This window comes from Nannospalax galili, unplaced genomic scaffold (assembly GCF_000622305.1).
Source record: "Nannospalax galili isolate Female #2095 unplaced genomic scaffold, S.galili_v1.0 scaffold453, whole genome shotgun sequence".
NCBI classification, from domain to species: Eukaryota; Metazoa; Chordata; class Mammalia; order Rodentia; family Spalacidae; genus Nannospalax; species Nannospalax galili.
The window spans coordinates 2,813,014-2,824,721 of NW_008334081.1; the positions used below are offsets into that span (position 1 = coordinate 2,813,014).

The window sequence follows — 11,708 nt, forward strand, 5'->3', positions numbered from 1 at the left end:
AGCATGCTAAGAGCCCTGGGTTTGATATTCAATACTGTAAAGCAAAAAAGAAGACCAAACAAAAAACTGCCCAAACTATGGAATACAATACTGTAGATAAATGCAAGATTTAATAGCTTTTTAAAAAGTTGAGCATGGAGCAGGACCACAGGTACAAGCCCAACAGAAATGAAATACCCACGAAAGTCAGATCTCACTATCCATCATAGCCACAAGTAGAACAACTCACATCCAATACCTGATGAATGGGAACAATACAGTACATCCAAACAATGAACATTATTCAGTCATAAAAAGGAGAGGAAAAAAAAAAAAGGAATGAGGTACAAACTGTGCCATAACACAAGTGAGCCTGAGTGAAAGAAGTTGGACTGTAATTACCTGATTACACTCTTGTGAATGTCAGGTGCCCATTACAAAAAGAGAGCAGATCAGTGTTGCGCCATGACAGAAGGCACCGGACCAGTTGACAAGACCATAAGGAGACAACATAAGCAGCAAGGACCTTATAGTGTGCCTCAGTTTCTTGTGCCCCATGCAGGCTGCAGACCTGGCAGAGCCACCCTGAGGCATTGGAGATGTGGCTAGTCCAGAGAAGTGCTCAGCATGAGACACTGACAGGCTTCCCCAAACTCAGTCCAGAAAAGGAATTTCCAGTATCTTAGGACTTTTGAATTCTTAGTCACTTGGTGAAATGGCAGTTTTGGATAATGAGGTCAAATACAATAATCATTAAAATTATTTACAGTAGGCTGGGTATGGTGGTGCACACCTTTAATCCCAACACTGGGGAGACAAGACAGATTTCTGTGAGATCAAGGCAGTCTGGTTTACACATAGAGTGTTCTAGGTCAGCTGGGGCCACAGGGAGACTTTGTCTCAAAAACAAACAACATCCCCCCTCACCCCAAAATGCTACACCAGAGACTGGAGAGATAGGTCTTCAGTTAAGATTACTTGCTGCTCTTGCAGAGGACCTGGGTTTGGTTCTCAGGATACATGGTGGCTCAAAACCTCCTGTTAACTCCAGTTCCAGGGGATCTGACACCTTCTTCTAAACTCCAAGGGCACCAGGCATGTAGGTTGTGTATATATAAAATAAAACTTAAATTAGTTACAGGAGCTGGAGAGATAGCTCAGTGGTTAAGAGCACTGGCTACTCTTGCAGAGGACCTGGGTTTGATTCCCAGTACACACATAGCTGCTAGAATCGTCCCTCCATCCATTAACTCCAGATCCAGGGGATCTGATGCCCTCTTCTGACCTCTGTGGGCATCACACAACGTGAGTGCACTTACAGGCAGGCAATATACTCATACACATAAAATAAAAATAGTAAATATCAATATTATATTAATATAAATATTAATAATAATGTCTGCTGTGGCAACATTGCTATGCTTTAATATTTCAGTAAACCAGAAACATTGATTTAGGGATAAAATAACCCACTTTCTAAAGATATTTTTTATTTATTTTTTATTTTATGTGTATGTATGTATTTCCTACATGTTGGTAAGTGCACCCATGTTGTGCAATGCCCACAGAGGTCAGAAGAGGCTGTCGGATGCCCTGGAACTGGAGTTACAGACAGTTGTTAGCTGCCATGTGGGTGCTAGAATTTGAACCCGGGTCTTCTGCAACAACCAGTGTTCTTAACCGCTGAGCCATCTCTCCAGCCCTGTGATTTGGACAAATTTAAACAACCTGTGGTGAGTCACCTGGTCCTGGCTATCTGGTCCACCAATTAGTCACAGCCTTGGGAGCCACCACCATGCACCACACACGGCTGTCCTTTGCCCACTTGCTCCCTCCCCTTATTCTTTCTCCTCTTCTGGCTAAGAAGTGAAAAGGCTCTGTTCAGCAGGACCAACTCAATAGCAATATCCAAGCCTGCAGCTGCATCTGCGAGTAGATGTCACACTATTGGAGTTGTACTGGGTTCAGGTTCCAGACAGGCACCAGTACCACAGGAACTAGCCAGCTGAGGAAGTATTCAGTTACCAGCCCAACAAAGGAAGAGGAAGCAAACAACAGTTTGATATGAAATACCTGTGAGAGCCTGGAGTGGGGTTGGTGAAGAGAGTTAGCCTGGGGCAGGAACTGCCCTTCTTGAAACCTTGGCCAGCTTGAACTGTGTTCAGAGCTGGAAGGTTTTCATGTAGGAGGAATGGTCCCTAGAGTTTCTGCTAACCCTCTTTCAATACTAGACAGAGGGATTTATTGAAGAATTCTGACAAAATAAAGAAGGATGTCAAAAGGAGACAGGCACCAAGAGCCCAGAGAGGGGGAGACTGGGTGCAGGTTGTACTGGGTGCAGGTTCCAGACAGGGAGCAGTACCACAGGAAGTAGCCAGCTGAGGAAGTGGGAATGCTGAGCATCCTGTGATACTAAGGAATGGGCATGATGGGTAGAAGAGGGGCAGGGATAATAAGGAGCTGCATGGCCAAGGCCTGGAGGGTCTCACAGGGAAGGCTGGGCTATGGTAGAGAGGAAGGCCACCAGGCTGTAAACTGCTAGGCACTTGGGCCTATGGGTATGAGTCAGGGCCCAGCTGTGCCTACTGTCCCTGTATAAGCACAGATTTCGAGTTGTGTTTCAAGTCTGGGGCTGGCAGGACAAAATTATCTGAACCAGAGTGGGAAAAGACTTGGATATCATGTGGTCAGGGAGGTAGAGGTGTCCCAAGGGAGTTGGGTGGCGGGGACACAAAAAGAAAGGAAGGCAATGGGGCAGGAAGGCAGAGTAAAGATGTGAGGACCACAGGCCTGAGATGGACAACAGCCTCAGGTCAGTTAGAATCACCAGGAAGAGGGACGGGAAAGATGGCTCAGTGGTTAAGAATACTGAATGTTCTTGCAGAAGACCTGGGTTCGAATCTCAGCACCCACACAGCAGCTAACAACTGTCCGCAACTCCAGTTCCAGGGGATCCGACAGCCTCTTTTGTCCTCTGCAGGCACTGCACAACACGGGTGCACTCACCTACATGCAGACCGTACACGCATACATATAAAATAAAAATTTAAAAAAAGAATCACCAGGAAGAGACCTACCCAGCATCTACTGGAGAAGCAGGCAGGAGAGACTGCTGGGTGCTATAGCTTGCTCTCACTAAGTTCTGGCTAATGCCCATTCACTGGGTGCTTGTGAATCAACGGGAAGATGCTCAGGCCATGGCAGGCCACTTCATAAAACTAGAGTTCAGCAGGTCTTTCTAGAGGCAGACCTATGAGCTCAGGCAGTGCCACTCCTGTGGAATGTCATGGGTTGGTCTATGACACCCAGCAAGTGAAAGGTCAGAGGACTGGGGACTCGATGATGACTTGACTAGGAAACTTGTGACTGAAAACGATAGGCACCCTATGTGCCCACACATCAGAATGCTCAGAGCTGAGTTCTGTGGCCCATACGGGGACAGTGCAGAACAGACACTTCTGAAAAACAGCAGTAGGAAGGCACTGAATAGTCTGCTTGCTTGGGCAGTGCCCTGGGTTGGCACTCTCTCTGCCCCTCCACCACCCTGGAAACCCTGGCCTAGGAGCTGCCGCCAACCTTGGCGACTCTCCTTGTTTTTACTGATGCGTGGGGCAGGGGGTGGGGATAATCAGGATCATGCTAGAATTTAAACCCTGGGTTATGGAGTCTAGATTTGTTGAAATCCACCAAACTACAGCCTCAAGAACTGAGTATTTTACTCTATGTAAAACAAACTTCATGAGGAAAATAAAAACAAAATGGAATTTATAAAATTTTTTAAAAATAAGGATCTAGCCGGGCATGGTGGCGCACGCCTTTAATCCCAGCACTCGGGAGGCAGAGGCATAAGGATTTCTGTGAGTTCAAGGCCAGCCTGGTGGTCTATGTAGTGAGTTCTAGGACAGCTAGGGCTACAGGGAGACCCTGTCTCAAAAAAGACCAAAAAAATAAAAAATAAAATAAAATAAAATAAGGATCTAGACTATTTGTAACTTTCAGTCTCTTCAAATAAATCACGCAGGCTTTTCTCTGCATTTTCTTTTATTAAACTTTCAATCAAAATGCAAAAATAAAAATTTAAATTTTCTAAAACAAACAAATTTTCATTTTGGCCTAGACATTGAAAGCAGGCTTACCCATCCCTAAGTTTTCTGAAATCCGACACACTCCGGCAAGGTTCCTCAAGGTTGTTTTCTGCCAATTGACGGGAAATGTGTGTACCTGGCTGTTAAGACGCTGCCGGAAGTGAATGCCAAATCCAAAGAGAGCATTCTGGGAATTGTAGTCCACTACAAAAGACTGCTCCTCGCAAGAATGTGGAAGACAAAGACAGCCTAGGAGATCACAGAATTTTAGAGCTAAAATGAACTTTGGAAACTAAGCTTTATCTTGTGAGTAAGGGTTAGGCCAGAGTTCACTGTCCCACGCAGAAGAAGGAGTATGACTTCCACCCTCTGCCATTTCTACTGACTGCAACAGAGGGAACCAATTTACTAAGTGGGAAAACAGACAGGCACAGAATAGAAGCTGTTTCTTCTAGAACAGCTACCAAAAGCCTAAGCTCCTGACTTAGACTTCTGCTTGACTTAGCTTTAAACACAGAGGCTTTTGGTCCCTTCTGTCTCCTGCACAACACAGGCAGAAGATATACTGGCTGGGATCTGGGGACAGAACCCCTCCAAGTGACTGCCAGCCTTACATCACTTCTAGCAACAGTGTTTCCTGCTGTGGTAAGCAGAGAAAATGACACTAATCATACAGTAATGCACAGTAGCCAACAGTGGAGGCTGATAGCACTGCACCAGGTAGAAGGAACAACCAATTCCAGCATGAGGAGGTCCCTCTGACTCCAGTTGACAGGCCCAATTTATCACTCATAATGAAAAGGGGCACACACAGACACAGAAAAACCAGAAATGATGAGTGGAAAACAGAACAAATATTCCTACAAAATTCCAAAGTGAAGAACAGGCTCTAGTGATTATCATTTGCAGACACTGTTTGATTACCTAGTTAATCCACTGGAAAGTCTCAACTGAAAATTGTTATAATGACAGACTCTGATTAGATGACTAATAAGTTATTATGGTTAGTAGCTTGCTCACATATTAGAAATACCCAAACTAACAATGATGGGAGTTTCCAGTCTCAACTCTGATAAGAGCTTGGGTATGGTGGTGTACACCCGTAATCCTAGCATGTGGGAGACAGAGGCAGGAAGACTGCCAGAGACAGGTCTAGTCTACATAGCAAACAAAAGGCCAGTCAAGAAGATGGCTTACATTAATAAAAAGATGGCTTTGAAAAAAGGCAGGGGTGTGTGTGTGTGTCTGTGTGTGGTGGTGGGGTGGCACCCTGGAGAGATGGCTCAGTAGTTACAAGCAGTTGCTGCTCTTACAGAGGACCCAGGTTCAGTTCCTAGCACCCTTGTGGCAGCTAACAACCATGCAGGCACTGCATGATACTAGTGACTAGTGCACTTACATATATGTAGGCAATACACTCATATGCATAAAAATATTTTTAAATACCATATTCCTACCTACAAGAAAAACAGAAGAAACAAAAACTACAAAAATAATGGCTTTCCACAGACCATCAGGGAAATGAGACCACCAACAGCTCCCTTAATACAGAATCACAGGCCAAATTAGTCTTCATGGGGCAGAAACTACAGAAGACACAGGTTGGTAGGAACTCCAAGAGTCCTGGATAAAAATGCAGGAGGAAGAGGGGTTAGCCTGAGAACCTCTTAGGGGCTGCAGTTCTGGGTTCCTTCCCTACATTTTCAAGGGTAACCTCTAAGAAGCCACCAAATTCTCACTGTGAAAAGTCAAGGAAAAAAAAATCACTTCATGTCTCAGATAGGCTGACTATTCTAAAACAAGTCCACAAAGCCTTCTCCCTAACGAGGGTTAATTCTTCAGGTGGACTTTCTGGGGACTAACCACACCTGGGGAAGGGCACTCCTTACTCCTCCAGTCTTCCTGTTTTACCCAAGGGACAAAAAAAAAAAAAAAAAAAAAAAAAAATCCTTAAAATACTTGTGAAAGTCATGGCTCAAGGACACATGTCACTCCGGGGCTAACATCAACCCCCTAAGTACAGATGGTTTCCCTCCCCACATCTACCATCACACCAAGGGCTCCAGTATGGGCAAGGATGACAGCACAAAGAGAGTCAAGGGCACTGGAGTGCTAGAGGGTTTGGAGAAACCAAAGGTAGCCTGTAGACAGAACCTGTAGCCACAGCAGAGATTAAACTATGCCTGACTTAGACACGTTAGGTGATAACCCACCTTCATTACCTTGGCTTCTGCCATCTGATATGATGCACTCAACTCAGTGCTAAGCAGATATTCCAGAACACTGCTCTGATCAAGTTCCTGCACGAGCTCAGATGACTACCCCGCCCCCAAAAAAGATCAAGAGTCACTCATGCTGCCATTCCCAAGCATGGCACTATCAAGGTATCAGCTGATGAGTTCCTTTCAGCATATACCACAAGGGTAAAAGGCTGCTTTCCTTCCTTTTGGAAGCCCTCTTCACTCTCAGGTGGTGCAGGTCAAAGTAGCCCTCTTTCCCTTGACTCCTTTTCCAACCCTGGCATTCTTCACACTGAGTGGGAAGGAGCAGGACATGTTGCTGATGTTGTCCGCCATCTTCCTTCCTCATCTGAGCGACAGATAGCCAGGTTATTGCTTTCTCCAGAACTGTGAATTCCCCTGTCCCTGATTTATGGCGAGTTTTAGTTTGTGAGTATCCATTGCTTTGAGACTGGACTTGCATCAAGTTGACTTGATGGGTTTAGCTCCAGACTGAAACCAAGTTTAACCGTGGAGGGCTTAGGAGTCAGTTGATTAAGACTGGATTTCACCCCTGACACACAGAGAAGTCCAATACAGTAAAGGTGCTTTCTGGGTAAGCACTGTGCCTTCAGTAACCCACAATGCAGCTCCTCTGACCTACTCCCCAACATGTACTCTCAAAAAGTCTTGAGTTTAATCCTTAGACTTTCAAACAAAAAACAAAACAAAACAAAAGAAACAACTTACTTTCCTTTGTAATAAAAACTGCACTTTTTTTTTGTCTTTTTGAGACAAGGTCTCCCTGTAGCCCCAGCTGATCTGGAACTTGCTATGTAGACCAGGCTGGCCTCGAACTCACAGAGATCTGCCTGCCTCTGCCTCTCGAGTGCTGGGATTAAAGGCGTGCACCACCACACCTGGCAAATATTGGTCTTTTATACTCACTCTCAGACCAAAGATGCTGGCTACCTAATGGTACATTAAACTGAATCTGTCTCCAGCAATTAGACCTTCTTTGTCATAACTTAATTGTTATACAGGGAACTGGAAACAAAACTCTCTGGAAATATTTTCTACTAAAACTAAGGTTTATTCTTTAATGTGAATCAATAAAACATACCTCACCTCTGACCTCTTTGCCTTCTTTCTTCAGGGCCTCTTAATGTTTAGGCTGAGCTCTGTGTCCCTACGTGTAAAATTTCCCACCTTGATTAATGTAATCATGTCAAATGTTCTTTGAATCTCAATCTCTCAGTGTCTCTCTCTCTCTCTTAAATCTTTTGGAGACAGGGTCTCCTGTAGCCCCAGCTGGCCTGGAACTCTCTATGTAGACCAGGCTGGTCTTGAACTCAGAGATCTCACAGATCTGCCAGCCTCTGCCTCCCGAGTGCTGTGATTAAAGGCATGTGCCACCACGCCTGGCTTTTTATTTTTAAACAGAGTCTCATGCAGCCCAGACTGGCCTGGAATTCAGTTATGTGGCTGAGGACGACTTTGAACTTCTAATCCTCCTGCCTCCATCTCCCAAGGTGCTGGCATTATAGACCTGTGCCACAACACTTTTTTTTTTTTTTTTTTTTCTGTGCTGGGGATGGAACCCAGGGCTTTGTGCATGCTAGGCAAACACTTTACCAATTGTGCCATATCCCAGCCAGTTCTCTGAGCTTCTTCTGTTACAGTGTTCATTACTGCTTTTATGAACTACTTATATGTTATTTTGTTTCGTGGTCAGCTGTTAGCCTATTAGCCTGGAATATGTGTTATCCTTCTTTAGATACATAATCCTCCCAAAAGGTTTACTTCAAACTGTCTAGTAAATAAAAGTAAATCAAAAAAGTAAACTGAGTCTTAATTCTTTTTAATTCGTAAGATGTAAAGGTAATCTAAAAAAAAAAAATCAGTTATTTTCAATTTGTGAAGATAAAATAAGGTTAATAGTATTATACAAACGATGCCACCAGACAAGTTACATAGCTATTAAAAAATTTAACCAGGCCAGGCATATCTGTGAGTTCAAGGCCAGCCTGGTCTACGTAGTGAGTTCTAGGCCACCAGCCAGGGGATACCCTGTCTTAAAAAAAAAAAAAAAAAAAAATTAATCAGTAAAGGTTTGTTTCACTACCTTTCTCTAGCTAGATCTGTTTTGTAAAAGACAAAAAAAAAAAAAAAAAAAAAAAAGACAAGAAGTGATCATATGTGGCCTATGTCCAAGCTTTTATGGCTTTAAGAGAAAAGCCTAAATTACATCAGGAATTTTATAAGAGAAAGACAGAAAGGAACAAGCAAGTATAGGAAAGACAGATAAACGGTTGTAGGTTCAAAAATACATTTCTGATAAAAGGAAATGTGTTTGGATAAGACAGGATTTTGAGGGACCAGCCAGATAGCTCAGCAAAAAAAGGCACTTGCTGCTAAGGCTGCCAAGCCTGACCTGAGTTTGATCCCTGGGACTGACATGGTGGAAGGAGAGAACCAATTCCTACAAATTGTCCTCAGATCTCCCTAAGTATGCTGTGGTGCACATGAAGGTACATAAACAAAACGAAAATAAAAATAAATAAAAAATATTTTTAGAAGAAAGGATTTTGTGTTCACTTTGGCAGCACATACACTAAAACTGGAACAATAATACAGAGAAGATTAGCAGGGCCCCTGCGTAAGGATGACATGCAAACTCGTAAAGAGGTCCATATTAAAATAAATAATTAGGGGCTGAAGAGATGGCTCAGCATTTAAGAACACTGGTTGTTCTTGCAGAAGGCCCAGGTTTGAATTCTAGCACCCACATGGCAGCTAACAACTGTCCTTAACTCCAGTCCCAGGGGATCTGACAGCCTCTTCTGACCTCCTCAGACATTGCACGACACAGGTGCACTTACCTACATGCAGGCAATACACACATACACATAAAATAAAAACAACAAATAAAATATTTTTTAAAATGTAGTAAGTTTTTTTATGGCTTAAAATAAGCTGTGACTATTCACCAGCAGTCATTTTTTTTTATTGAATTGTTTGTTGTGAATTTACCAGTTTGTACTAATCTTTTTCACTAAAAATTATCTTACATATGCCTTCTTACAAAATGGACCTCTTGGGACTGGAGAGGTAGCTCAGCAGTTAAGAGCACTGGCTGCTCTTGCAGAGGACTCAGGTTCAATTCTCAGCACCCACATGGCGGCTAACAACCGTCTATTATAACCAGTTCCAGAGGATCTGATGCCCTCTCCTGACCTTCATGGACACTGCATAACACGGGTACATCTACCTACATGAAGGCAATATACTCATACACATAAAATAAAAATAATAAAAAATGTCTGGGCATGGTGGCACACCAGGGTGACTTGCTACTATTATAAATTTTATACTGTGGGACTGGAGAGATGCCCCAGTAGTTAGGAGCACTGGCTGCTCTTGCAGAGGGTCTGAGGTCGATTCCCAGTATCTACATGGTGCCTAACTACTGTTCAAAACTCCCTTCTGACCTCTGTGGGCACCATACGACATAGGTACACTTACATACATGTAGGCAATACACTCAGACATAAAATAACACCATAAAGTATTTAAAAACTAAAATTTATTTTGTTATAAAAAATTTTATTTTTACTTTTTTTTTTTTTTGGTCTTTTTGAGACAGGGTCTCCCTGTAGCCTCAGCTGACCCAGAACTCGCTATGTAGACCAGGCTGGTCTCGAACTCAAAGAGATCCACCTGCCTCTGCCTCCCAAGTGCTGGGATTACATGCGCCACCACGCCCAGCTTATTTTTACATTTTATTTGTGTCTGTCTGTCTCTGCTTTTGTGTGTTTGTGTGCTGTGTATCATGACATGCACATGTGAGGATCAGAGGGTCAGAAGCAAACTTGTGGGAGCTGGTAAAATTATTTGTAATTCTGAAGTCAGAGAGATCACCCTTCAGAAGCTAGGAAGAAATAATGACTTTCTCAAGCAAAGATTAGAAAATTTATTTCCAATAGCCCTTTTCTGAAAGAAATAAGGGAAAGTACATGATATAGGTCAGAAACTCAAATATAAATCAAAAGAAAGAGCACTAACAAAGAAGTGGAGGCATGATGAAGCGTCTCCCCTCCGTTTGCCATGCTGAGGGTCAAACTCAGGCTAGGTTTTCTTAACCAATTTTTTCTTTCTTGAGACTTTTTCGAGTTCAAAGTTAGGCTGAACTACATAGTAAAGGTAAAGAAAAACTACATCAATACACTAAAAAAAAAAAAAAAAAGCAATAAAGATACATTAATGTCAGACAAAAGAGACACCAGAACAAGGAAAATTATGAGGGATAAAGGTCATTACATAATAAAAAGAGGTCTCAGTTCTCCAGAAATCAGTCTTTAAGGCAAATGTCTTTAAATAGCAGATGACTGAAATTTTTTTTGTCATTTTGGAGACAGGGTTTCTTTATGGTAGGCCAGCTTGGCCTCAAATTCACAGAGATCCACCTGCTTCTGTCTCCAGAGTGTTGGGATTAAAGGTGTGTGCCACCACATCCAGCAGCATTGAAAAGTATGGGACAAAAGTGACAGGACTATTGAAGCAGGTAAACCTGTCACAGAAGCAGGAGGCAGCATCCTCTGCCAGAAAAGAACAGATACAGAAAGCAGAAAAATCAGTGATACAGGGCTGTAGCAGATATCTTAAGGTTGTTCTATTCAACAAGAGCAGAATGCATGTTCATCTTAAATTCACATGGAATGTTAACCAAAAAGGTAACTACCTTCAGGGCCATAAAACACAACAAACCTCAAAGAACAGAGATCATACAATGCCTTTCAGACCACAATGGAATTAGAAATCATAACTCTCAAGGCAAGGTATAGGGGTGTGTGTGGGAGATGGGTGTAAGGGGGGGTGGGGTTTCCCAGCTCTTCCCAGTGTGCTACCCCCTCAGTACTCTGTATGTTTGTCAGTCCACAAGTTCTGTTAACTTCTTTATGTTTTGTGGGGGCCTCATCACATGCGCATCACTGATCAAATCACTGGCTGCTGGTGATTAACTCAGTCTCTAGCCCCTTTCTCCTGGGTAGTATCCCTCCAATCACATGTTTGGGTCCTGTGGTGACTAGCCTTTCTCTTGGAGGAGTTGCAGCAGTAGTACAAACTCAGGTGTTTGTTATTAACTGAAGATGCTCTGTCACCCCTAACACAGGATTCCAAGCATTTAAGGAGCTCTGTGCCAGCATATTTCTTACGTCACAATGCCTGTCACATGTACTGAATGGTGAGAAACCAGAAGTTTTCCCTCTACGCTCAGGACCAATGCAAAGATACTGTTTATGACCACCGGCTTCCCCCACCCACCTCTCTGGTTTTTTTTTTTTTTTTTTTTTTTTTAAAAAAAAAAAAAAAAAAAAAAAAAAAAAGAGGACGATAAATCTTTCACTGTGATATATCAAAATAA

The 11,708-nt window shown here is 43.0% G+C and overlaps 1 protein-coding gene and 1 non-coding gene across 4 annotated transcripts in view; one reads left to right on the forward strand and one right to left on the reverse strand.

Annotated features, from left to right (window-relative positions):
* Positions 1 to 11,708, reverse strand: part of Thap4 (THAP domain containing 4) — a 51,172-nt gene that overhangs the window by 23,939 nt on the left and 15,525 nt on the right. Inside the window, exon 1 of one of the 3 annotated variants that reach the window (XM_008829160.3) lies at positions 4,116 to 4,212. The exons of the other annotated variants lie outside the window; for them this stretch is intronic. Within the exon in view, the coding sequence (XP_008827382.1) occupies positions 4,116 to 4,119 (4 nt within the window). The 5' untranslated portion in view covers positions 4,120 to 4,212. Of the gene's footprint in view, positions 1 to 4,115; positions 4,213 to 11,708 lie in introns of those variants that run through there. 3 annotated transcript variants of the gene reach the window in all.
* LOC115069619 lies at positions 8,874 to 8,983 on the forward strand. Its single transcript, XR_003848872.1, has one exon. It is a non-coding gene; the product is annotated as a U6 spliceosomal RNA (small nuclear RNA).